This window comes from Amia ocellicauda, chromosome 14 (assembly GCF_036373705.1).
Source record: "Amia ocellicauda isolate fAmiCal2 chromosome 14, fAmiCal2.hap1, whole genome shotgun sequence".
In the NCBI taxonomy this organism is placed as follows: Eukaryota; Metazoa; Chordata; class Actinopteri; order Amiiformes; family Amiidae; genus Amia; species Amia ocellicauda.
This window is the reverse complement of record NC_089863.1, coordinates 34,641,275-34,664,602: the sequence shown is the minus strand read 5'-3', so window position 1 is coordinate 34,664,602 and position 23,328 is coordinate 34,641,275. Positions and strand designations below refer to the sequence as shown.

Here is a 23,328-nt window from a genome sequence, read left to right as displayed (position 1 = left end):
GGATGGAAATGATGCTACATCAGCTCAATGTATAGAATATTAATCTGAATTGCGCTGGTGCTGTTTCTGCTCACGTTTCAAAGATAATCAGTGAACTATTGGCTGGGTGACTGAGAATCTGCGATGCCGTTTTAAACCCTAGATGCTTAAGCTATATGCTGTTAGGTCCCAGCTGTTGATTTGACAGATCTGTTCAGGGTGATGCTGTGTCTGTCTGTCAGTCTGTCACTATGTATAAACATAAAAAACAGCTTTATGTTATCACCAGACTACATACAGTTAAAAGGAATGGCAAATGGCTAAACTTGGCTCTTGAAGGAGAGCAGGACATTAAGGCTTCTAGATATGCGTGAGCTCAGACCCCCACCCCAACCCATACAGCACCGCTTAAACTCCTCTTGAGGAGACCTATGTGTAATAAAAATAATAAAATCGATATATGCAATAAGCCCACAAAGTATTTTGAATATAACATATAGACTATTTCTGTTTGCTATGTGTGCTTTGTTACAACCGGAATTGACTTTGATATAGAAAATACATTTTATATTGCACTTATGTTGGAAGTTGCCCTGGATAAGGGCGTCTGCCAAGAAATAATAATAATAATATTAATGATAATAATAATAATAATAATAATAATAATAATAATAATAATAATAAAGCATTTCCCAAATTTCAACATTTGTAGCGAAATTGTAAAATCTATCACATCAGTATGTCATGTATTTCAGTACACTGTGCATGTTTCAACACAATTGTACATTACTTAGATACAGACAATGAGTCTCATAAAGCAGTTTGCAAAACTAGTGAAATACATCTGGTGTCTCACATATCTGTACAATATCACTTAATTGCAAAAATGGTTTAAAACCATAAAAAGGAAGACTTAAAATCAGACACCCAGATAAGAACTACATAGAATTTATACAGAATATCATTTAGAGATGTTACTGAATCACGTTACTCAGACAGGGTAGAAATGCCTGACCGCTGGATTTGTACAGGATTTCTGGTGATAAATTCTCAGTCATTAGGGGGGCTAGTTTTGTGTTGTTGCCGCTCCTGCAAACCCCCACCGCGGTGCTGAGAGCAGGACGTGCTGCTTGTGAAGCCCCTCCACTGCACTGTGATCCTGTCAGGGCATCAGTGGAATGACTGTGTAAACTGTTTTGGTGAAGCAAATTCTTAATAAAACGTTCAAATATTCAACTGTGTTGGTTTGGTCTTTATAACTCACCCTGTTATTATGGTTATTTATTTATTTATGTATGTATTTTCTATTTATTTTTTATCTGTTTTCTCGATTTCTAGTCAATCTCTCTTTTTCTGTGCCTGATTGTTTTGTGTTAACCCTATCTCACTACAGACCTGCTGGATTCACGCATGATCCGGTGTGACTCTAGTGTGACTGTGTCTTTCGCTGTGGTCTCTAAGGTTGCAGCTCCCTCTGGCCTCTGTCTTGTATTGTGTTTATGTGCTGCTAGGTAGGTCTCACTCCCTGAGATGCTGAGACTGGAGACTATTTTTCTAGAAAAAGTATAAATCTACTGTTTTAATAGACACATACTTAATGAATGATACATATTTAATATGTCTAAAGTTACTTTAGTATTTTTTAATTTATTTTTTTCTTAACATCATGGGGTGCATTCTTTATTTCTGTAAGAAAGCAAATTTCTGTAACTAGCAAAGAGAGCTGTGCTCAGTTAAATGTCGGTTATATACTGTATTTCTTAAGTTAAATAAGTGTGGTTTAGTTTAATTTACTTTCTATCGTTATTAAATTGTGTTTTCGTTCTTTATGTCTGTACATAACTTACTAGTTAGTTGTACTGAAGTCTGTTCAAATGTCTTACTGTCAATACAACCAAGACCATTAAGGTCTTCAGACTGCACCCCCAAGCTATTGTAATGTGTAAATTATATAAATATACATACACACATATTGTGTATTTACTTAATCTTATTGTATGAATGGATTACATTAGATATTTATTTAAAATAATTTGATGTTTTGTTACTAATATTATTACAAATGCTGCTTTTATTGAGTTTTATTGAAATTTCACAGTTTCTACATATTCTATGGTTCTCCTAAGGATTTCTTAAGTTAACTTAGTAACTTTACATTTCATTTACATCACCGGGTGTTGTGAACACACACACACACACACACACACACACATTTAAAACATTATATTTGTATTTATTCAAGCTTTACATTTACCTTTTCTTTAAATAACACGTTTGATATATTCTACAATACCGGATAATATAGGTCTTGGGTAGGAGTGGTATTTACTGATATTATGTTGATTACTGAAAGTTCCAATTACATTTTCTGTTTTACATTTCTTTTACTTTTGTGCATATTCAGGATTTTCTAAAGTTTAGACCATTTAGCCTGACTTATCATTCTTTAGCTCTGTACATAAAAGTTCTGTGCAAAGTGGAGGAAGGGCTGAATCTTATTAGGATCTGAAAAGGAAAAGAAAAGAAACCTGGGGCCGTGATCTCCAGCTTGCACTCGGTATATATGTAAACACACACACACACACACACGCACACACACACACAGACACCCCTCTGTAAGAATGATACTACTTAAATGTACTGAAGGCTGTTCAAACTTCATATTGTCAAGCTATTCTAATGGGTAAATTATATAAATATACATACACACATAGGTTTGTGCTGAGACCGTATTGAGTGTATTTACTTAATCTTAATGCATGAATGGATTATATTACAGATTTATTTAAAATAATTTGATGTTTGGTTACTAATATTATTACAAATGCTGATTGTATCAAGTTGTATTGAAATTTCCCAGTTTCTACATATATAGTCTATGCTTCTTATATAACATATATATTCTATAACTCTTCTATATTTAAGGATTTCTTAACTTAGTAACGTTACATTTCATTTACATTGCACGCTGTCGTGAACACACACACACACACACACACACACAACTTTAAAACTTCATAATTGTATTTATTCAATCTTTACATTGTGTCTGTTCTTTAAATAATACGTTTGATATATATTCTGAAATGCAAGAAAATATTGGTCTTGGGTTGGTGTAGTATTTACTGAGATTATGCTGATTACTGAAAGTTTTAATTTACATGTTCTGTATTACATTTCTTTAAATTTTGCTCATATTCAGGATTTTCTAAAGTTCAGTCCATCTTGTGTCTCTCAAGCTGCCCACAGCCCCCACCGCTTCTACAGATCGCTATCTCTCAACACATTCCGGTATCCGGGGGTTAGGGGGGCCCATCGCATCAAATGTCAACAGAGCCGCTTCTTAAATTGAAAACAGACCCCACCTGTCATCAGTGCCCTGTCAACTCCGCCCCCAAATATACTAATTCTTTACCGATCCGAGGTTACTAAAGACGTAGACAGCTCCTCGCCACCCCCACTAGCTCAAAAAGCTCCAGACCGACATAACCCTTGTCCATTTGAAAGAGGTAACCGCTTTGGCCCTGTTGAAGAGACAGCCTCGCGGATCTCGCTTAAGTAGAAGTATCTATGTTACTAAAGAATCGGGAGGGCTTTAATAGAGCTCTTTTGGAGCTTCACTCGCGTAGGGAAAAATAGCTATTCTACTAAATAAATCGGGAGGACTTAAATACAACTCTTTTGGAGCTTCTCTAGCGTAGGGAAAAATATCTATGTTTTCTAAAGAATCTGAAGGGTATACATAGCGCTCTTTTGGAGCTTTACACGTATAGAGAAAAATAGCTATTTTACTAAAGAATCAGTCTGGCTTAAAGACAAATCTTTTGGAGGGTTTGAAAAACAGTTGAAGACCCCCACCACCCTGCACATTCCTTCGGAACCCATCAATATGGTAATTATTCTGTGACGCGGTACAAGCACCCCCCACCCCCTAGGAAGGGACCCCCCCGAGTTCAACTCAAGTTCAAGGTCAAAAGGACAAATCCCTCTTAACCCCCCTAGGAAAGGCCCCCCCGAGTTCAACTCAAGTTCAGGTCAAAGGTCAAATCCCCTGCAGCCCCCCCCCTTTCGAAAAAGTGCCCTATATCACTACTGTTACAGTTGGCACTTTGCATTTGGGCAGGTAGCGTTCTCCTGGAATCTGCCAAACCAAGATTCATCCTTCATACTGCCAGATGGTGAAGCCAGTACGTGGCAGCAACAAGGATTTGATTTTCTTGAAATTAAAAACAAGTCCAATTCCTAAAATAAAAACCCAGCTTCAAATTTAACCTTTAAAAAGTGACAATCCATGGTAAAGATGACAGTTTCTTTCGTGACCTTAAAAATACCATTTACTTTGTTTTCTCTGCATTTAAGCTGGGAGCAGTTATGTTGAATAATATTAAAAGCTTCTTGCAGTTTGAAAGGCGTATCATCTAGTGTGGGAGCAGCACTATAGATGTACCTTTGTAATCAATCATATTTTCAAATAGAACATTAACATAGATGGTGAACAAGGACCAAGAATGGAACAACAGAGAATCACTTCAACATCATAATTTATTATAATCTCTTTACATTTACAAAAAGAACAAGCCTGTGATTAAATAAAAACTTTGACTCACCCGCTAAGAGAGAACTAAATGACTGTACTCAGTGGCGGCTTCACGTCTTGTGAGATGCTATTTTGTTCTACTCATTAATGCAATCGATATGTATGATCAACAGTTTTGTAGACTACTATTAGCAGGTGGGTGAAAGTTTTGATATATCTCAGCCCCAAGTTTAAAAACACAATATGTACATACATTTTGAGAGAATGTATTAAAAAGCTCTCATCTAAAATGGTCCGGTTGCTACATTATTTTTGTTATTATTGCTCCAAGTATTAGCAGGTGCTGCACAAAAGGTTTTATTGACCTATTCAAGAAATGGAAGGAATTGTGGATGAGTTTCCCTCATTACATTCCACACTGTTTTGATTAATGTATGCAACCTCTTTGCAGTTGTATTATATTATTTTCCAGTTGACTCAGGATGAGTAATTATTCAAACCTTCAATGCAAATCACTAGTAGTGGAATTTATTCGTGGAGAAATAAATTATTCACATTTTTCTTCCTCTTATACAGAGTGGCAGTACCTGGTGAAGTCAAATATTATGAAGATGCCTGATTGGGTTCTTTAACATTCAAATTACTTCTGAAATATATTTAAATTTATGTGTGAGCATATTTGCACTGTAGCAACAAGCAGTATGAAATTACCATAAGACAGCAAATTAATATAATGGCTGAGTAAATAATATACTCTAATACTATCACCATTTTGTCATATTAAATCAAACAAAATTATTTTAGGTGGTTTGGAAAAACATCCACCATACTGGATAAACACTTTGTGAATGTAATGCACCCCCCCTCTTAATATTATGTTTGCTTCCCTTTGGGTTAAGTCCAAAAAGTGTAAAAATACCAAAAGCCTGGTTTATACCATTCAAACATCAACAAATTAAGTTGAACTAATTTCATCACATTTGATTATATCACACCTGCTTTGCCATATTTTAATTTAAACTCTTCAAACATTGCATTTAAAGATAGTATATAAATAAAATAAAGATAAAAATCACAGACAGTGTATTACACAAACAGTGGTTAAGACAAGCATAGTAACGCAATTGTACCTTGAGATGAGGCTACTTATCAGCCTTGTACTCATAACAGCTCTATCTGTCGTTTTCAGTTACCAATGCACACTTCTGAGACCAACCCAAACTGATGCGTTGAAATGGGCAAATTATTAGACATTCTTCTGTGGTGATTGCTAGTTGAAGCTGAATTTTCTGCTGATGCATTCCAACAAATAAATAAATGGTGAAAAACTACAATTTTCAAATTGGTTGCAACGGTACCACACTTTTTATTCTGTCAGGGCAAGGCAAGGTCCTGACAGAGACCCGTGTCTGGAATGTAGTAGTAGTGATTACAATATTAAAAACAACAACAAGCTGATCTTAATTAATACATAATCATTAAAAAGGTACAATTGTAGACATGTAACTTTAAAGTTAGGGGTAGGGTGGTCTCTAGACCCTATAATTGCAGAGCACTTTGAGACAGGTCTTTTTCTGTTGCCTTAAAATTACTTTGATATTTTAAACACTTGTTAAATATTGACCATTAATTAAGGCATGACAGCCTGGTCGGTGATGCAATTGTTATATTTTAATAAACCAGATTTATTTAAAAGAAAAAAACATAGTAGTATTTTTTTCATTATTTCTTAAGCTACATTTGTTACTCCTATTAGATTTACAAATGATATACCATCCTAATTTTACTAGGTTATCCTCCAATTAAGTACAACTGACCACCATTCCTGTTGCCAATAAAACTGAGCGAACAGCTGACCAGTATGACGTATTTGATCAGGAAAAGTCTGTGCAATTTAAGGCAAAATAATTAACTACAAAACCATTATTCATATTGAAAATAATAATACAAAATATTCAAAATACATTTTGGAATTATAGTGTCAAACTGTCTGATAATACAGCAAAATATCAACTGAGCACAGGTTTACCGCTCATATTTCACATTTATTGCTTCAGTTTAAGGCAAATATCCTGTCTCAAAGTGATCAGATGGGAATAGGTAATTGTGCTTTTAAAATCTGTGGACAACATCATCTTATCTCTGAAATACAGAAAACATAAATATACATCTCATAAGCAGTCAGAAGCTTTCTTTAGTTTAACAAGAACAAGATCCCTAAACTTTTCTTTTTCTTTTTTTCTTGGCTTTATATAATACTAAAGTGGTAGTCCATTAAGTCTTCCATTTTTAAGATTCCGGTTTCCACGATTGCCCAAAATTTAACACTACACCAGTTTGTTGTTTTGTCAGTAAAGCATACATATTTGGCAGTACCTTCAATAAAAAAAAACAGACACACTGTCTACTGACATCCAGATCTAGTCATAGCACATACAAATAGAACATTCATCAATAATACATTTTCAAAAGCATTCATTAACACAATTAAAAGAATATATTTTAATAAAAAATATTGCAGTTGATCTGTATACAAAGATGTATTAAATCAGTGGTTAAATTTCATTTCAGAGTTATGTTCCACTCCACCCCCCAAGAATGGTTTGCCAAAATGTAGCCCTCTAGTGGTTAAATAACACCCATTCTATTGTCAAAACAGTGCAAATAGTTTTTTTTTTTTTTTTTTAATTGGAAATCACAATGTGAATCAACATTCTTCATCGTGTCAGGTACAAAGTAGGGCACAATTTGTTATTTTCCTTAAGATTTTTAATTTCCATTAAGATGGGTTATTATCAATGTCCAGTGCTGTTACGAAAGCTTTTTTGTAGGGATGTAGGGAAGGCAGCAGATGCATAAACATGTCCATATACATTCTACAAGATTGACCAGTTTGACCCTGGCTTCTAAGGAAATTCTAAAACAGAAAAATGTCCACTGATAATATTTGTTCCGCAGCAATCTGGGAAAAAACAACGAAAATTGGACCCGTGTCTGAATTAGTGGTGATTGATTGGAACAGGAAGTGATTTGTGGTTTTCATTGATACATCTGTCACAGAAAACAAGACAATGTTTGACAATTGTTTCTGGAGTATTTCACCCCTTTCCTCTCATTCTCTTCTTAAATGTCCTGTATACAATGAAGGAATTGATTAATTGGGAGGTGGTATCCCTGAATGTTAAGTGGCACTAGGAAGATGCCCATTGGAAGCATGCTGTGCATTGTTTTCATGCTCCTTGCCTCCTGTACCCTGACTGTTCTGTACCACCACGCTTACTGGACCATGGTCTTGGGTTAGGGGAACATGCTCTGGGGTGCTACCAGCTTCTGGATTTTTCTTGGGGCTCTTCTGACAGCCTTGCACCCTGGCCTTTCCCCGGTTCCTCTGGCGCCAGCCATAGAGGGTGCCCACCAAAAGCAAAGTTAGTGCCAACGCTAGGAAAATGGACACAGCCACTAGCTCCTTATAGTAGCTTGGGCCATTGGTACTGGACTTCTCTGGTACTTCTGTACCAGGGGGATTTGGGGTCTTGTTGACTGAAGGAAAGCTGCGCTCTTTGAAAGAGGGACTGCTGGTCTGCTTGATGATAGGCTTCTCCTCTCTTTGCCCCTCTTCCTTGTCCTCCCCCACTCTTTGCCCCTCTTCCTTGTCCTCCGTGCTGGGGTCTGGGACAGGGCCTTCAATCGCACTCAGCACATAGCGGGCCAAAGGCTGTCTAAAGCCATTCTCAATAGCAAGGCATACATATTCACCCTGTGACTGGTTGGTGGCCAAGAAGTGGAGCTTGCCATCCTGCAGTTGAACGCAGTCCTCACTGGAGACAGGCTTTCCATCTCGCTCCCATTGTAGCGTGGCCAGGTGGGAGATGCTGGGACAAGACAACTTTAGCACAGAGTTCAGAGACACGGTCATCTGTTTATCTGTAGGGCCCAGGAAATAACATGGCAGAAGTCAGTCAGTGCCCTCATCCACCTAGTCAATTTAATCCTATTCCACACTGGACACAACAAGCTGAGTGAGTAAGTTAGCAGAGAAAGCAATCAATTTGTGGTCTGATGAAACTAAAATTAAACTTTTTGGCCTAAATTCAAAGCGTTACGTTTGGCACAAACCCAATACAGCGCATCACCCCAAGAAACGGAACAGAAATTCACCTTTCAAAATGACATTGACAAGAAGCACACAGCCAAAACTACACTGGAGTGGCGAAAGTTGGTAGAGACCTATCCCAACAGATTCACAGCTGTAATTGCTGCCAAAGGTGCTTCCACAAGGTATTAACTATATATTTAATATATTTCACAAAATCAATCCCTGGACCTTACACACCCTTTCATTGATTTTGTAACTCCACTCCCAAAGTGGAAACATGAGAAGGGATCATATCCTGCTATGGCATGATCTGAAATTTGATTTCACAGTAAGCATAAGACAAACCTAGGAGCAGTTGCTGCTGGGAAGGAAATCTGGCTCTGGGACCAATTGATGAGGAACACATCACCTCCACATTCCCCTTTTCAACATCCTGAGCACTGCAGACAAACATACGCAAAATCAGTATTGCACAGGACAGCACATCTTTAAGTAACTGGAGCAGTCACATTCCATGGTTGAAGCCCTGTACAATTCATGGGGGAAACCGCCACTAATCTTACTGATAGGGAGAAATGTACTCCCTCAATAGATAGGCGGACAAGGAATGCTCAGTAGTTTATTTAGTTAATATAGTTTATTCAGCTATAACAAAGCACTTCGGAGATGGCCAGTCGGGCCAATATATTTGGCACCAACACAGGGCACTGTCCCGCATTACAAACATGATTGTCAGTTCAAATGGTTTGAATCAATTAAGTCCTACACGACATAAACAAAGGAAATTTGTGAAATTGACTCATCTGGCAGGAAAGGAGAGTAATTATTAATCTGAACACATTTATAGGGTTTATATGGTTCTTATATGGTCTTACCATTATATTATATTAATTATTGAGTTATTCATATATGCATAATTTACTCCTTATTACAAGAAACCTGGAGAATTATTGTAATTTTGAAATGTGTTTAAGTAATAATTGTGATAATTAGTTACAAACAAAATATATTTTAAATGTAACTGCCTAGATTCCCTTATAATTCCCAACCCTGTTTTTGTAAAGCAGACAGCAGATCAATACAGGACATTTAGTACAAAAAGCTAAATGTGGTACAACACACTTGTATACTTGAATAGCCAGCATGGATGATTCGGCTTTTAACAAAGGTGACAGAACTCACAGTTTACTCTCGGTGAGGGAGACATCAGCACAGACTTTCTTGACAGGATCCCAACCACAGAAAGGGTCCCTGGCGAGAATACAGTCAGCACAGCTCCAATAGAAAGAGCAGTTGGACACTGGGACCTGGAAGACTCCCTCTGAAGAGCCTACAAAAACAACACCCTGCACAGGACAGACACATACCAATGAAGAGGCAGCCAGTAGTTTTTACTTTCAAATTTGTAACTTGCAATATATATTTATTAAATGTATTTTAACCTCCCTGTTTGGATTTGCTAGTGGCTGCAGTCCTGTAATCTGCTGCAAGTAGAAACTTTGGGGCATGCTTTTAAGTGGCCTTCAGTATTCACCTGCCATTTTAGTTCTTTCACACAAAACATCTATCAAATTATGTCACTTAGTTTTGAAAACATTGCCACTGACAGTGGCAGAGGGGTATGAATCAAACTTTCTATGGTTTCTGGGAGTTGCCTATAAGTTTACATTGTATGAAATAGGCAAAATAAAAGTGTACATTTTAAATATTATATGATCAATGTTTTGTGAGCCAATATATCTTAGATCTGCATATTATTCACATCTAAATCAATCACTTCCAATGAATCACTGAATATTAATTTATATTATTATACAAGGGGCTTTTGTTTGTTCTCCTCTTCATTGCTCAATCAATCTATAACACACCTTGTTTAACTCAGAGCACAGACCCTTTGCCGAGTCCAGGGTTCATGTCTCTGTCATATTTTTCTCTCTGATGTTGCTTCATCATAGCTAATAAACATCTTCTTCATTTATATCTTCATGCCCAGAGAATTCCTTACATAATGAATTAGGGTTTAGATAGTACCTTTTTCACTGAAAGGACAATGTTCTCCACAGCCTGAGGTTCCTTAAAGAGCTGAATTTCCTCGATGATATGGGGACCACCGGATAACAGGACAGCTTTGTGCAGGAATCCCGTTTCTAAAACAATAATACAGGTGGTTACAGGTGAATGTACAGCCAGTATGACAAAAGATTATGCCAGGACATTTCAACAGTGAAACACATTATGATATTTTTCTAGCACCTATAGCATAGGCTTATAAAACCCATCCTGTCTCTCAGCTCCTAGTTTATTACTAGCAGTAAAAATACAAATACAATATTTCCCACTCAGATTCCATGCATTTTTGGGTGTAAATTAGAAATAAACGTGATCAAAAATAGTGTGAATCAAAAATGTATGATGATCATGATAATAATAATGATAATGTTAGTGACAAAGCTGTCGTAGGCTCATATAAAAGTAATGACTTATAGGAAACAAATGGCATGCGAGCTGAATTGTGCAGTTGATTCATCTTCATTATTGACTGATTGAGTGCATGACATTTCTGACTGCAAACCTGGTCATCCGATCATTTATATTCACCAGTGCATTTCATATGGACCATAACTATGACTTAAATGATACAAACACAGACTGCATGAAACGTGCCCTCAGCTGATCGTACCAGTTAGGAGGAAGAGAATAGTGTATTGTTTGCCATCTGCTGACATTTTCCTCTGCACAGCGATCTTGCGGTATCTTTGATCGCTGGAGATGAGGGACGGCAGGCCACCCATAGGATGAACATTGGTATCTGCCAGGAAGTTCTCCTTTACGAACGTAAGAGCTTGGTCTGTGTCATTGTGCAGCCCACACTGTACAGAGAGAGCAAAAAGTAAAGACAGAGAAAGATGGAGGCAGGGTTGGTGGGGGAGAAAAAGGATAAGAGTAACCAGGCAGGTAGAATATAATGGATAAAAGAGAGGTAGAGAAGGTGTGTGTGTGGGGAAGATGGTTTGGGAAAGGAAGAGAGGGAAACATGAGAGGGAGAGCACAAAAGATGGGGAAAAATAGAGGTTGCAGGCAGAGTAAAAGAGTGTGTAGCAGAGGAAGGCGGAGTGTGTGAGAGAAAGGGAGAGCAGGTAGAAGAAAGATTGGGGAGGAAGAATAAATTTGCATCCAATCAATTATCAATGTAATATAATCAAACCTTTAACAAATACAAACAAGCTTATAACAGAAACAGAAAGCAGACTGCATAACTAAACTACAGATTATAGTTTTTGGATGCTACATTAGATTAAGTACACTCAAAACTTGAATCCTTAGATAAGTGGTTCTAATTCCTGGTCCTGGGAACGCACTGAGTGAACTAGTGTTTCACTCGCAATGTTTTCACACCACTGGCACAAACCCACAAATTATCTGTCATTCCCAGTATCACTGATGCCCCTGAATCAGTCATGTTCATGTACATGGCATTCTAAAACGAGCTCTCTTCAGTCTCCGTTTCCAATCCATGTTTATTTGCGGGTAATCACTGTATCCACTCAATCTGACTACAGTTGTAAGAAAACACCTACAATGCTGTACAATGCATGTGTTTTTCAAGCACATGAAAGACTGTAGACAGGTAGAGATCACCACCGCCAGACTGACTGTATTGTAAAGGGCAGGCAGGATTATGGGTTATATTTGAGTTATTTTGTATTTTAATGACTGGTGAAATGTGTAATCTAGGTAAATGTGTTTATAACGTATTTATTGTCGTGTTAATGCAGTTAAAACACAGTAGAGATGTTTATTACATAAGCTTGGCGCTTCTAGTGTTAAGTGTATGTCACAGAAATATTTTTTTTCAAATGGACTCTAGGGCCAGAGCAAACAGCCTCAGGGGCCGTATACGGCCTGGACGCTGGACATTCCCCACCCCTGATGTAGTATAACATAGAAAAAGTGCAAGTTAACACCTTAGTAGAATAAACCCTATAATCTTAGCTTCCTGACCTAATATTGAGTGTTCTTTTTGTACCTGTCCTGGCCTGGCAAGAAGCACTCCATCCCGTGCTCTCCAGCGTTGAGTGTCTCTATTCAGTTGCTTGTACTCTCCATCAAAAACCTTTTTGATATCCCGTAACTGAAAAGCACACACTGCAGAACTGGCAGAATTTCCAGACCTATGCAATAGAGAGGTAGCATTTACTATTTACAGTAAAATTATTGATAATTGAACCTAAAAAAAAAAAAAAGCCACCAGCAAAGTCAGGTTATGCAACTCAATTGTGTGATACGCCCCCCCCCAGAGTGGTGCAATGAGCTGCTGTATCTGTGAGACATCTGTTTACATTGCATTTGTAGGGCATTCGGTTCTTCCCTTACACCTAATTTGTACCCACAATAATTTGTAGATCATTTTAAAGTGATGTTGTTACACTTGTAATATTGTGTTTATGCAAAACCATGCAAGTCAAATTGGATAGAGGTATCTGGTAAATAACTTATAATACTACTAATAACAAAATGCACAAAACATGTTTGATTCTCACCACTGGGAGCTGAAAACACCATAGAAGACTGTGTCATCCCTAGAAGCGCCCTCGGGTGGCAACAGGGTGAAGATGTCTTGCAGAACATTGTACGGCAGCTCATTTTGGGCCAGGCAGAGGATCTGAGCTTTCACTAAAGTGGTCCAGCGCTTCTGGAGGATCCGCACACCCCCTATGTCATTCTGCAGATACAAAAGCACCCATTTACCCCCATCAACACAAGAAAAGGGCCAGAGAGGATTTAAACATCTGAAAGAATACCCATCTGTAGATACAGCACCTATGCTATACTACATCTCCTAAACTATATCATGCACCTCCTACATCTAAATACATGTACAGTAGCAGTTGAAAGTATTCACAGACTTAATTTGAAACTATTTTATCTGGAACATCATTTAGTTGAATAAATACAGTTCATTACTATACTTATATATCAGTTTTCAGAGTTTGTCACTGATTCAGCCTAAACTATATATTCCAATTAATTGAACTGGGTTAAAACAAGGGATTTTTTTTAAATCTGCCGTTCTATTGATTTCTATTAATAGGCAAGGGATAGTCAAATACTGACCCTTCACTCCATTCCAGTGTAAGTTTGTGGTACATCCAGCTCATTATTATATAATGAAATAATGGTTTGTTTTTAGCCTTTAAACCAATTTGAACCAAAGTCTGACTGTCTTTGTGTAGAGCAGGGTCTTAATCTCAGTTTCTAGATGTCCACAGTGTCTTCTAGATTGCACTGTGTAAACTGCCCTGTCCAAGTTGCCCTGGATAAGGGCGTCTGCCAATACATAAATAAATAAATAGTAATAATAATAATCATTTCAAATTGATATTTCCATGATTTAATTAATGTAGCTATTGTATTAGTTAGACATTTATAAAGTTGTTTTAAAGTTGTTGTTTTTATTCTTTTTAACACTCCATGGCTAAACTGGTTCAAGATGCACTACGTGCAGCATAATTTGCATTTCAGAATATATAGATCCACCCCATATCCAATAAGCTAATCAAACACATTAAGTGACTGGGAGCATGACTGGGAGCATGGCTTGGAACAAAAGCCAGAATATACTGCACCCCTCCAGGAATTGAGTTTGCACAAAAGAACAGTGGTTGAGGAACTCAACCCAAGACTGCTAGGGTGACAGAGTTAGGGAGTCTAGGCATAGGGCAATCACAGCACAATACATGTGTGTGATGCCAGGCTAGGGGCTGGCAAACTCACCGTGCAGACCTGAGCGACCCTCGACACAGTGAACTTCTTGATGAAGTCGTACTCTTTGTCCAGCTCGCTGAAGAAGAAGTAGACTTTGTCATTTCCACGATCTCCTGGGATGAAGGAGGAGCTGACAAACATGGGTTCTGCCAGGAGAAGAGGGAAAATATTGTGATGGGTCTGATGCAGAATTCTCCAATACTGCTTCCCCATCTTCTGGGTTTTAGTTCCACATTTCAAATATTGAAAAAAAAAAAAAAAGACATTTAGTTTGATGAGAGCACGTCCCTCGTATAATTTGTTCTTTCACACTTCTGGATAAGTACAGAAACAGTAATTAAAACAGTGTCGGATGTTTTGCAGGACTGACAATCAAGGTTGTTGATTAGACTGAGAATGTCACAGGGGCATATGCATATGCAATATTATCCTAATATTAACTAGGACAGCCATTCCAACAGAAAATAAGTGTATTCATCAGTCATGTGCCACTTCATTTTTTACTATGCAAAAACTTTAGAATAAATGCACATTTTATTGTGGGATTTCTTTTGTTTGTCTTTTTCCCCTTCCCTAGGTCCCTGAAGCTTTCAATGAAGTTCTGCCCATCTAATGACTGAAGAACGCCTGACGGGAAGACCAGAGAGGCCTTTGTTTCATTAAAGTTGTGTAGTGTTGTTTAGTTTGTTTCTTCTCCTCTTTTGTTTTGCTCCTTGGTCTCTCAATTTCTTTATTAGTAATACGATTGTGCTTTGTATATATGAAGAATAAAAGCATTGATGGATGAAATATAATACAAAATAACTTCTGTGGCATCCACCACAAAACACATTTAATTGACAAAGTCTTGGTTGATGCAAATAATAAACACACTATGCTGTATAAGCAAAATAGTATTTTACTATGTGGTCAATATGCTGGCTTCTGGCGGTTTGAGGTAAATGACTTATTTTTTTTCAATTCTGCCTTTCTAACAATGTCAGGGTATTTAAATGCATATTTAGGAAAAAATATCAAGAACAAACAAACATATCTATCCCTACTGCAGAGCAATTACAAAAATAAATGTGTTAAGATCCCAATGTTGATAGTTATATGCACTTGTATACAGATTTTACCTTAATAACCAAAAGTCCCTACATTAAAATACATAGAATCTGAAACTTTCAACTTACATCTTACATAATGTGATCATCATCACAATCCCATATGCATCTACTAAGAATTTAAATGGCATATTATTTATGAATCAATTATATGTGAAAAGGAAAGGTTGGCATCAATAGTACACCAGTTCCAATGTTTTTGTGAGTCTACACAGCCTCACTCTGCCTTCATTGCTACGTCTTGCACTTTCTGGAGGATTGTGCTTATGCAGAGATGGAAAGGGAATCCATTCGTAAGCCTTGGACATAATTATTTTGTGTCACAGTGTCTTACCTTGTAGCCAGCCCAGGCTGTCGTCCACCTTCATGTCAACACGGCCTTCCTCCCCCAGATAGCGTGAGATCACAGGCTTATTGCCCTGGAAATCTGAGACTGTTCCTGTGTATAGTTCACCACCTGGGGGAGAACAAGAAAACATTTATAGCAGGGATTTCAATTTAACAATTTATATGTGTAATTAAGGCTGAGGGTCTGCATCTATTAATCAAGATGCATCTTTTTCTTCTTGTCAATATTGTTTGCCATCTGCTGTCTTTCTGCACCGTGAGCTCAGTACGTTTCAGCACAGCTATTACACCAATCAACGGATCTGATGTAACCAGAACTTCATACAACCTGAACAAATTACATTCTGAACCGGAATATTATCTACATTTTTTAAATATGTCAGCATTTTACAAACAAATTGTACCTGCTTATCGACCAAAAATCAACACAGATCACATCCGAGAGTAGAAAAAGCATTACATGACATGAAAAAAAAATATTTGGGGAAAACAACATTGTAATTGGGATCAGTCCAACCATATATGCATCAAATTATCAGTTAATATTACTATAACAAAATAGATATGTGATATAATGCACTTCAAGATAAAATAATCCTTCATTTCTATCCTAATGAAAGCCTCCTTCGTTGTCTTTGCATGGTTATAGGCAAGCTCACCAACAGTGATAGCCGTCAACTTCTGATAGGGGTCATAGGGACATCGACCTTTGCCATCTTCTGTGATCTGTTCCCCATTGCTTGCATTCACAAATGAAAAAGTCTGTGCTTCCTGGAATTAGTGGAAAGTTGTGAGACAAAAAAGGTGATTTTAATTCTTTAATGTAATAAAATAGAATTATCTGCTAAGCATTTCTCTACCATTATAATCAAAGCGCATGGCATTTAGTGGCCAAGTCATCTTTGGTTGATCATGTAAGTGACCCTTAAGTGGCAGGTAACACCAAATGCCCCCTATTTGCTTGACAATGAGCATTGCAAGTAAATATGATGCATGATCTATCATTAATACTATGTTCTATTCCTAGAGGGGAGATTTTAAACATTAAATGGGACTTTACTGTAAAACAAGGGACTTACGATTGTATAAAATACAAAATGTTCATACTCTAGGGGATTACCAGGAAATGAATCAGTCAGAACTCTGTTCAGCCTGTCCTTAGGTTTAATACATTATTTTTTCTGCTGTGTGTGTCTTGTCAGCTTCAAGAGTTTTTAAAGAGTGTGACTTACACTCATGTTGATGCACCATCAATCCTCTTTGAGCAGAACAAAACATTTACAATCAAGAGATTTTCAAATCGACTAATTGTAAATTCATATTGAAATATTTTGTCCTGTGTTCCTGTGATTGTTTTGTAAAATTTCAAACACATACACTGTATATCTTTTATGTCCCATAATAAGTTACCAGGTAAGTGATGATTATTTGCATCAATAATATTATTTAGGAAAGAGACAGTTATTTATTTTTATTCAAATTTCCTTGGAATTTTCATATCAGCAGAACAACAGTAAATGAGGATTAGAGTCCAGTATAATTTTGATAATTCACAATAGCTCACATTAAGACTTGTTGAAATAAGCTTAGTTCTAATTTCTGATTAGACTAGCATAGAATAATTCTGAATCATCTCTGAAAAGTTATTTCTTCTATTTGTGCTTTTCTTTAAAGGGAAGTGGAAGATTCTGAACTTTTGAGACTTTACACTGGTGTAAAATGAGCTGTAGAATTCACTCAAAACAACAAATTATATAAGAATCACAATATTGACAAACTTTGGATTTTAAAATACTGGTTGCTTGCAGCTGAACTGAGCAAATTCAATAAAGACAGGATGAATTAAAAGACAGGTGGCTTACAATGTAAGTGCAGAGAGGATTGAAAGCATAGGTTCCACAGGCATACAAATGAGTGCTATTGAGAAACTGCAGGACACGGACAAAATTCATGCACTCGGTCTGCAAGGAGAGAATGCATCAATTAGCAACATTCAGAGCAGTATCGATCACCAACAAGCTCCTTTCGATTTCATATATATAAACTCTGGATTCAAAGCTTGAATAAATTTCACTGTTGGCAAGAAAATAATAAAATACAAAATAACTTTGAATTTTACTGATTGGCAATTGGGTTACAAGAAATCCAAGATTTAAGTTTTAATTTATGTTCCATCAGAAAAGGTAAATTGTCCCCAGCTACACACTTTTCCTTGACAATTTATCAGAAAGATCTACCCTGAAAACAAAACAATTTAGATTTTACAGAACAGAACATAATTATAAGGGGTAAAGATAGTGTGTCCCCCTATTGCAGTCTCCCTAAATTCGTCTTACCCTGAAATCTTTATTGAGTAGACACTGTTTGTGTAGCAATACATGCCGTTGTAATATACACAGTATGATTCGTTTTTAAGTCACTTTAAGTATAAGCCATTATTTGGCTGATTATGTCTAAAATATGATAAAAGTACCGATTCCATAATCCACTGCATAATGTCTACCTAATGTACTAAAATGCTTATATATGTTTAGCAGAAAGGTTCTGAAAATAAATTAATTAATCAGGACTGTCCTATAGATTCATTTTTTTAAATTCCTCAGTTATGGTAGCCTACAGTTAAAATAAACAAAAGGCAATCTTTTCACATGACATGCTTTTGTAAATAACTGGTTTATTGAAACCTTACCTCTTTATCTTTGCCCTTCATGGAACATTCTTTAGCCTTTTCATCTGTTGTTTTCCATTTCAGCTGTGAGAATAAGAAAAGCTGTGTTTCTATGTAATCTGGGCACTTTCAATAGGTTTACAGATATTTGTGTAGTGATGTAGTGCATCGGCAGCATTAACGCTTCGAACAAATATTGTAAGGCCACAAGATGGCGATCAAACAACACAATACAGAAATTACAGTCAGTGGGTGGGGTCCAAAATTCATTCTAATCCAGGCGAATTAATGTTGTACTTTTAAATGCTTCCAACATCCAATAATAACTCTGCAAGCAAATACTACAGAAACCCACAATTCAGTTACCCCAAAATGGCTTTTGAATCACTAGAATAAACTGTGCATGTTATTTGTCCCAATGGTCATCTCATTACACCATATAAAGCTAATGAGAACATTAATTTACTGAAGAATACTGGTATTAATACTATTTTAAATATAAATACATTGAAAGGCAATGTATTTGTATCTCTTTGCATCATAGTGTTTATTCTGGACCCATTGACACTGAGCTTATCTATCCAAACAAGCAAAACAACAATCACCTGCTTTCGCATGTTGATGACCCCCCGCTGACTGACATCCAATGAGAGCACAGTATCCCGGGCCCCCACGTACAGTTTGTTTCCATCATCACTTAGCAGCAGTGTGGTGGTGTTCCAGGTGCCAGTGGGGTTGAACATGGCCAACACTCTACCGGGGTTCCCTGGAAACATAACATAGATATATTCAGCATTAAAAAAAAGTTGCCATTGGAGAATAACCTTATCATACAACAACAAAAACAAAACCTTTTCAGGATTCATAAAGTCTTGCTAAACACAGACCATAGGTTTAATAACGGGTGAATTCTATGTAGCCACATATGCATGGCCTGGTAGACGTTTCTCAATTAAACTGCACACCTACAATTATTATTACTTTTGTTTTGTTTCTTTCCAAATCTTCCTAAACTATTATTTTTCATTCATTATTTTTATCACATCTTTAAAAGTCATATCTTGTGGTGGTTAAACAATGATATTAGACAACTCTGACAATGTCAGACACTTCCTTCAAAATGCCCTAATACACCACTCCATTATCAGTATCATGACATCTTGGTCTTGTGAAGTCATTGCTTCCTCAGAACTAAAGAACAAAGAAAAGGTTACAAAGAGGTGACTGTTTGGCCCTTCTCACTTTTTTGGTTGCTAGATTATTAACCCAAGTATTTCATCCATTAGACTACATGGATGGGCATTAGACTACATTTTTCACTACATAAAATCAAACAGATTGATGGTTGTGTAAAAAAAAAAGTAATCATCAGCATTGGAATAACATACGAAGAGCAGAACGTGTGACCTCTGAACACAATTTATGATATTTTAACAATAGATACCTAGCCGTTCTGTTTAAATACTTATTTATACTCTAAAATAAACCTCCGGCAACCAAAGTTTGTGCAAGTACAGCAGACACTTAAAGACCACAAACCTTCTTATCGGTTCTATAACTAGACACACTTACAGACAATGTGCATCTAAGCGTGTCGCTCTTCATATCTATTTTTTCTTCATGAACTAATTTCCTCTTCAGTTACGCTTTCAGACCCTATCTCAACATACACTGCAGCTTGACCATGAGATATCAAGAGAGGATTACAATAATAATGTGCAAACTACCTCAGCAATGGTCAATGGAAATGTGATGGATGATTGACACAATTGATTGATACAATTTGTCAATTTCTGAATTGAGTATTTGAAAATTGTTATTTAGCTCTTAGACAGCTGTGGATTACATTCACATTATTTGATAAGGAACTATAAAATAGAGCACACCTTATTTATAGAGACAAAAACTTTGCTGGGGTTTCTTAGGATGTCTCATCTTAAATTCTCCCTTTCACAACCCAGAGTGTCAGAAATATAACCAACCCTTGAGTTAACCACATTTTACATTGCTTAAGAGCCTAGGGAAACAGGCTAACCTTCTGAAGTTAAAGGTACTTGAACTGCTTCAAACAGGTCTTGCTGAAGTTTGAACATGCTTTTGAAGCTGGACTCAGTGAAGGAATTTGCAGTGTGTACAATACCTACATAGCAGAAGTCATATCCTATTTGATAGCCTTGTATGTAATTAAATTTTAAAAAAAAAAATCAAACCTAACTGACCTAAGAGTGGAATTTTACCTCAAACATTCCAGAAAGATTTGCCATACATATATAGAAAATCTCTCTATATAAAATACATACATATAAGGTATCATTTCCACATATGCAAAATTACATGAAGGTTAGCAATCAACTTTTGTGAATTTTAATGTTGTCTAATATGAAAGTGGCCATAATCTATTAAAAAAACATTTCTCATTTGACATGTCTGCTCATATGGAACATAGTGAGGTACGCATAATTCAAATGTACTTTCCATACAGAGACGCAAAATTAATAAGACTTTTGTAATAGACATTGTACAGATGGGGTGAAAATAAAAACTGTAAACATGGAAATATATTCACTTCCAAGTGCATATATAGGGCGGCGCTAGCAGGCACTGATCTCCTCATCAGATCCGTGCTGATGTCTAGCCACAAAGATGACTACATAATCAGCTGACTTGCACTTTCAAGCTTTCTCGTTGAGGTTTTGTGTATCAAAATAAAGCACTTCTTTGTGTGGTCCTGAAAAAATGATGAATATTAACTGGGCAGGGGAACAGAAATAAACACGCCATTGTTTTCAATTCCTGATAAATTCTGTGGTAAATCATTTGAGCAAACTAGGTCAAACTTCACAATTTGCCACACTTTAATGCTTAACAAACCTTCTTCTTACATGAACTGGGTCAGACTGATTAATTGTATTAACTCTTTAAAAAGGGATTATGAAACAAACAAATGTGCTCTTATTTAAAAAGTCTGCAACAGCTTATCCATATTGACCTGAATGGGTTATAAAGGGCAAGCTTTTGAATTGAACTGTGATCTGCAAAATTCTATTCCCATCTCCTTTGCAAAAAACATTTACAACTTTTGTTGCAAGCTGTCAAAGGAGATATTTCTGTATCTGTAACTTGGCCTTGGGATGTTTATGGAATTTTCACAACCTGGTGAAGAACCTCCTTTTAAACCAAGCCAGTCTTGTGGAACATTGTCAGAGAGAGTGGCCTATAAAACTAGCTGGATTGCAGCCCTTCAGAACCAGAATCAGAGAACCCTAACCTAGTATTCAAAGGTTATTGCTTCATCATTATACTATGCCATTCTTCTAATACATATTATGAAATTTCACACTATACCTTCATAAACACACACACACACACACAATGTCATGCAATCCTGTTATTTAGCTCTGTAATAAACAACCCCCCATCATTACCAATTACATCCGTGTTACACAATAACTGCATATGCAATGTGAGAAGATGGCTACTTTCACTTTAGGTAATCCATAAAAACACAGCTAATCCATTCACTGTTCCCAACCAGTTTATGACCTAATAGCTAAATCACATGCACTTGCAGTGTTGTAACTAAGTGTTGTATTACTGTCATAAGATGTGGACCTGGTTGTTAAAATTGTGATACCATCGTTTTTCAGCAGAGGAAGACTGGATAATGCAATTTCCCTACACCACACGTCAATCGTTTCTGCTTGTATCTAAAATGTGTTGCAAAACAGAGGATGAATTAGCTTTCAGTACCAAGTGTAAAAACACCCAGATTTATGAAACTTATTTCCTGGGGATCTCACACTTGGTTAACTTGGGGTTTATTTTCTCATTCTAACTACAGTTATCTTACAAGTAGAGAATACTTTTTACCAAATAAGATTTTTCTAACAAAGCTGCCTAAAGACCCTCCCTCTGATTGCTTTAACTGCCACACAGACCAGTTGTTTGTGTCTTATGGTGCACGGAGACTGGGGCTGTCCCTGTCCAAATGGTGCCTGTCCCACTTGATTATAGACACTATTGCCATGGCCTATTAGTCTGCATGCATCCCAGTGCCTGAGCACCTGGTGGCGTACTCTACTTGTAGTGTGGCTTCATCTTGGGCCCTCTGACTGACATCTGTGCTGCTGTGAACTGGGAATTGCTGGACACGTGCAATGCCCTCGTCCCCCTTTGGGTAGTATTTTCTTTTCAGAAAACCAGTTTATTTGTTTGTTTAGTATGGCTACACAATATTAATGTTACAGATATTATTTTAATCAAACCAAACTGAGAAGTAGCTCCACTGTTCTTGTGCCCAAAATTGCAGAGATCTGTTTATTTTCTTTAATTAGTGTGAATACACAAAAATCAAAGGTGCTGTTTCTAGTGAAATGTAGTTAGCAGTAGTAAAGTGCTCTTTAACCTTATGGAGTATGCTAACTCAATCCAACATACTGTAAACACTGCAACAGAAAAATGGTACCCTCTTACAATATATAGGATGTCCATTAGTTTTCTGTGGTTTGACTCGGCAGACTGGCTAGCTTTAACTTCCTCTGAAACTGAGAGATGCAGATGTGGTGTTAACTTGTGAAACCTTTGAGGCAGTTCCTCCAAAAAAAATAAAGTGCCACTGAAAGAAATGTCCAACCTTCCTTTTAAATCAACACAGTATTTAAGATAAGCTTATCTTAAATAATCATATATAAAAGCTAAATGTGCAATTATTCTCCCAATTAAATTGAACACATTAATTGTTCACTCAATCTGGTTGGTGGCTACAATAGTGAACACATTAGTTTGTTGTGGATGGCGATTAAACATCAATATTAAATCCTCTCCCATT

At 36.8% G+C, this 23,328-nt stretch overlaps 1 protein-coding gene across 2 annotated transcripts in view; it reads right to left on the bottom strand.

Moving 5' to 3' along the window:
* Positions 1-4,503: 4,503 nt before the first annotated feature.
* sema4ab (sema domain, immunoglobulin domain (Ig), transmembrane domain (TM) and short cytoplasmic domain, (semaphorin) 4Ab) overlaps positions 4,504-23,328 on the bottom strand; it is a 53,396-nt gene continuing 34,571 nt past the window's right edge. For both annotated transcript variants that reach the window (XM_066721653.1, XM_066721654.1), the window contains exons 3-15: positions 19,106-19,266; positions 18,522-18,584; positions 17,695-17,793; positions 16,492-16,603; positions 15,819-15,941; positions 14,388-14,524; positions 13,154-13,335; positions 12,640-12,784; positions 11,293-11,482; positions 10,644-10,759; positions 9,795-9,958; positions 8,958-9,052; positions 4,504-8,440 (exon numbers count right to left, since the gene is read on the bottom strand). In XM_066721653.1, the coding sequence (XP_066577750.1) occupies positions 7,698-8,440; positions 8,958-9,052; positions 9,795-9,958; positions 10,644-10,759; positions 11,293-11,482; positions 12,640-12,784; positions 13,154-13,335; positions 14,388-14,524; positions 15,819-15,941; positions 16,492-16,603; positions 17,695-17,793; positions 18,522-18,584; positions 19,106-19,266 (2,330 nt within the window). In that variant the 3' untranslated portion in view covers positions 4,504-7,697. The remainder of the gene's footprint in view (positions 8,441-8,957; positions 9,053-9,794; positions 9,959-10,643; positions 10,760-11,292; positions 11,483-12,639; positions 12,785-13,153; positions 13,336-14,387; positions 14,525-15,818; positions 15,942-16,491; positions 16,604-17,694; positions 17,794-18,521; positions 18,585-19,105; positions 19,267-23,328) is intronic.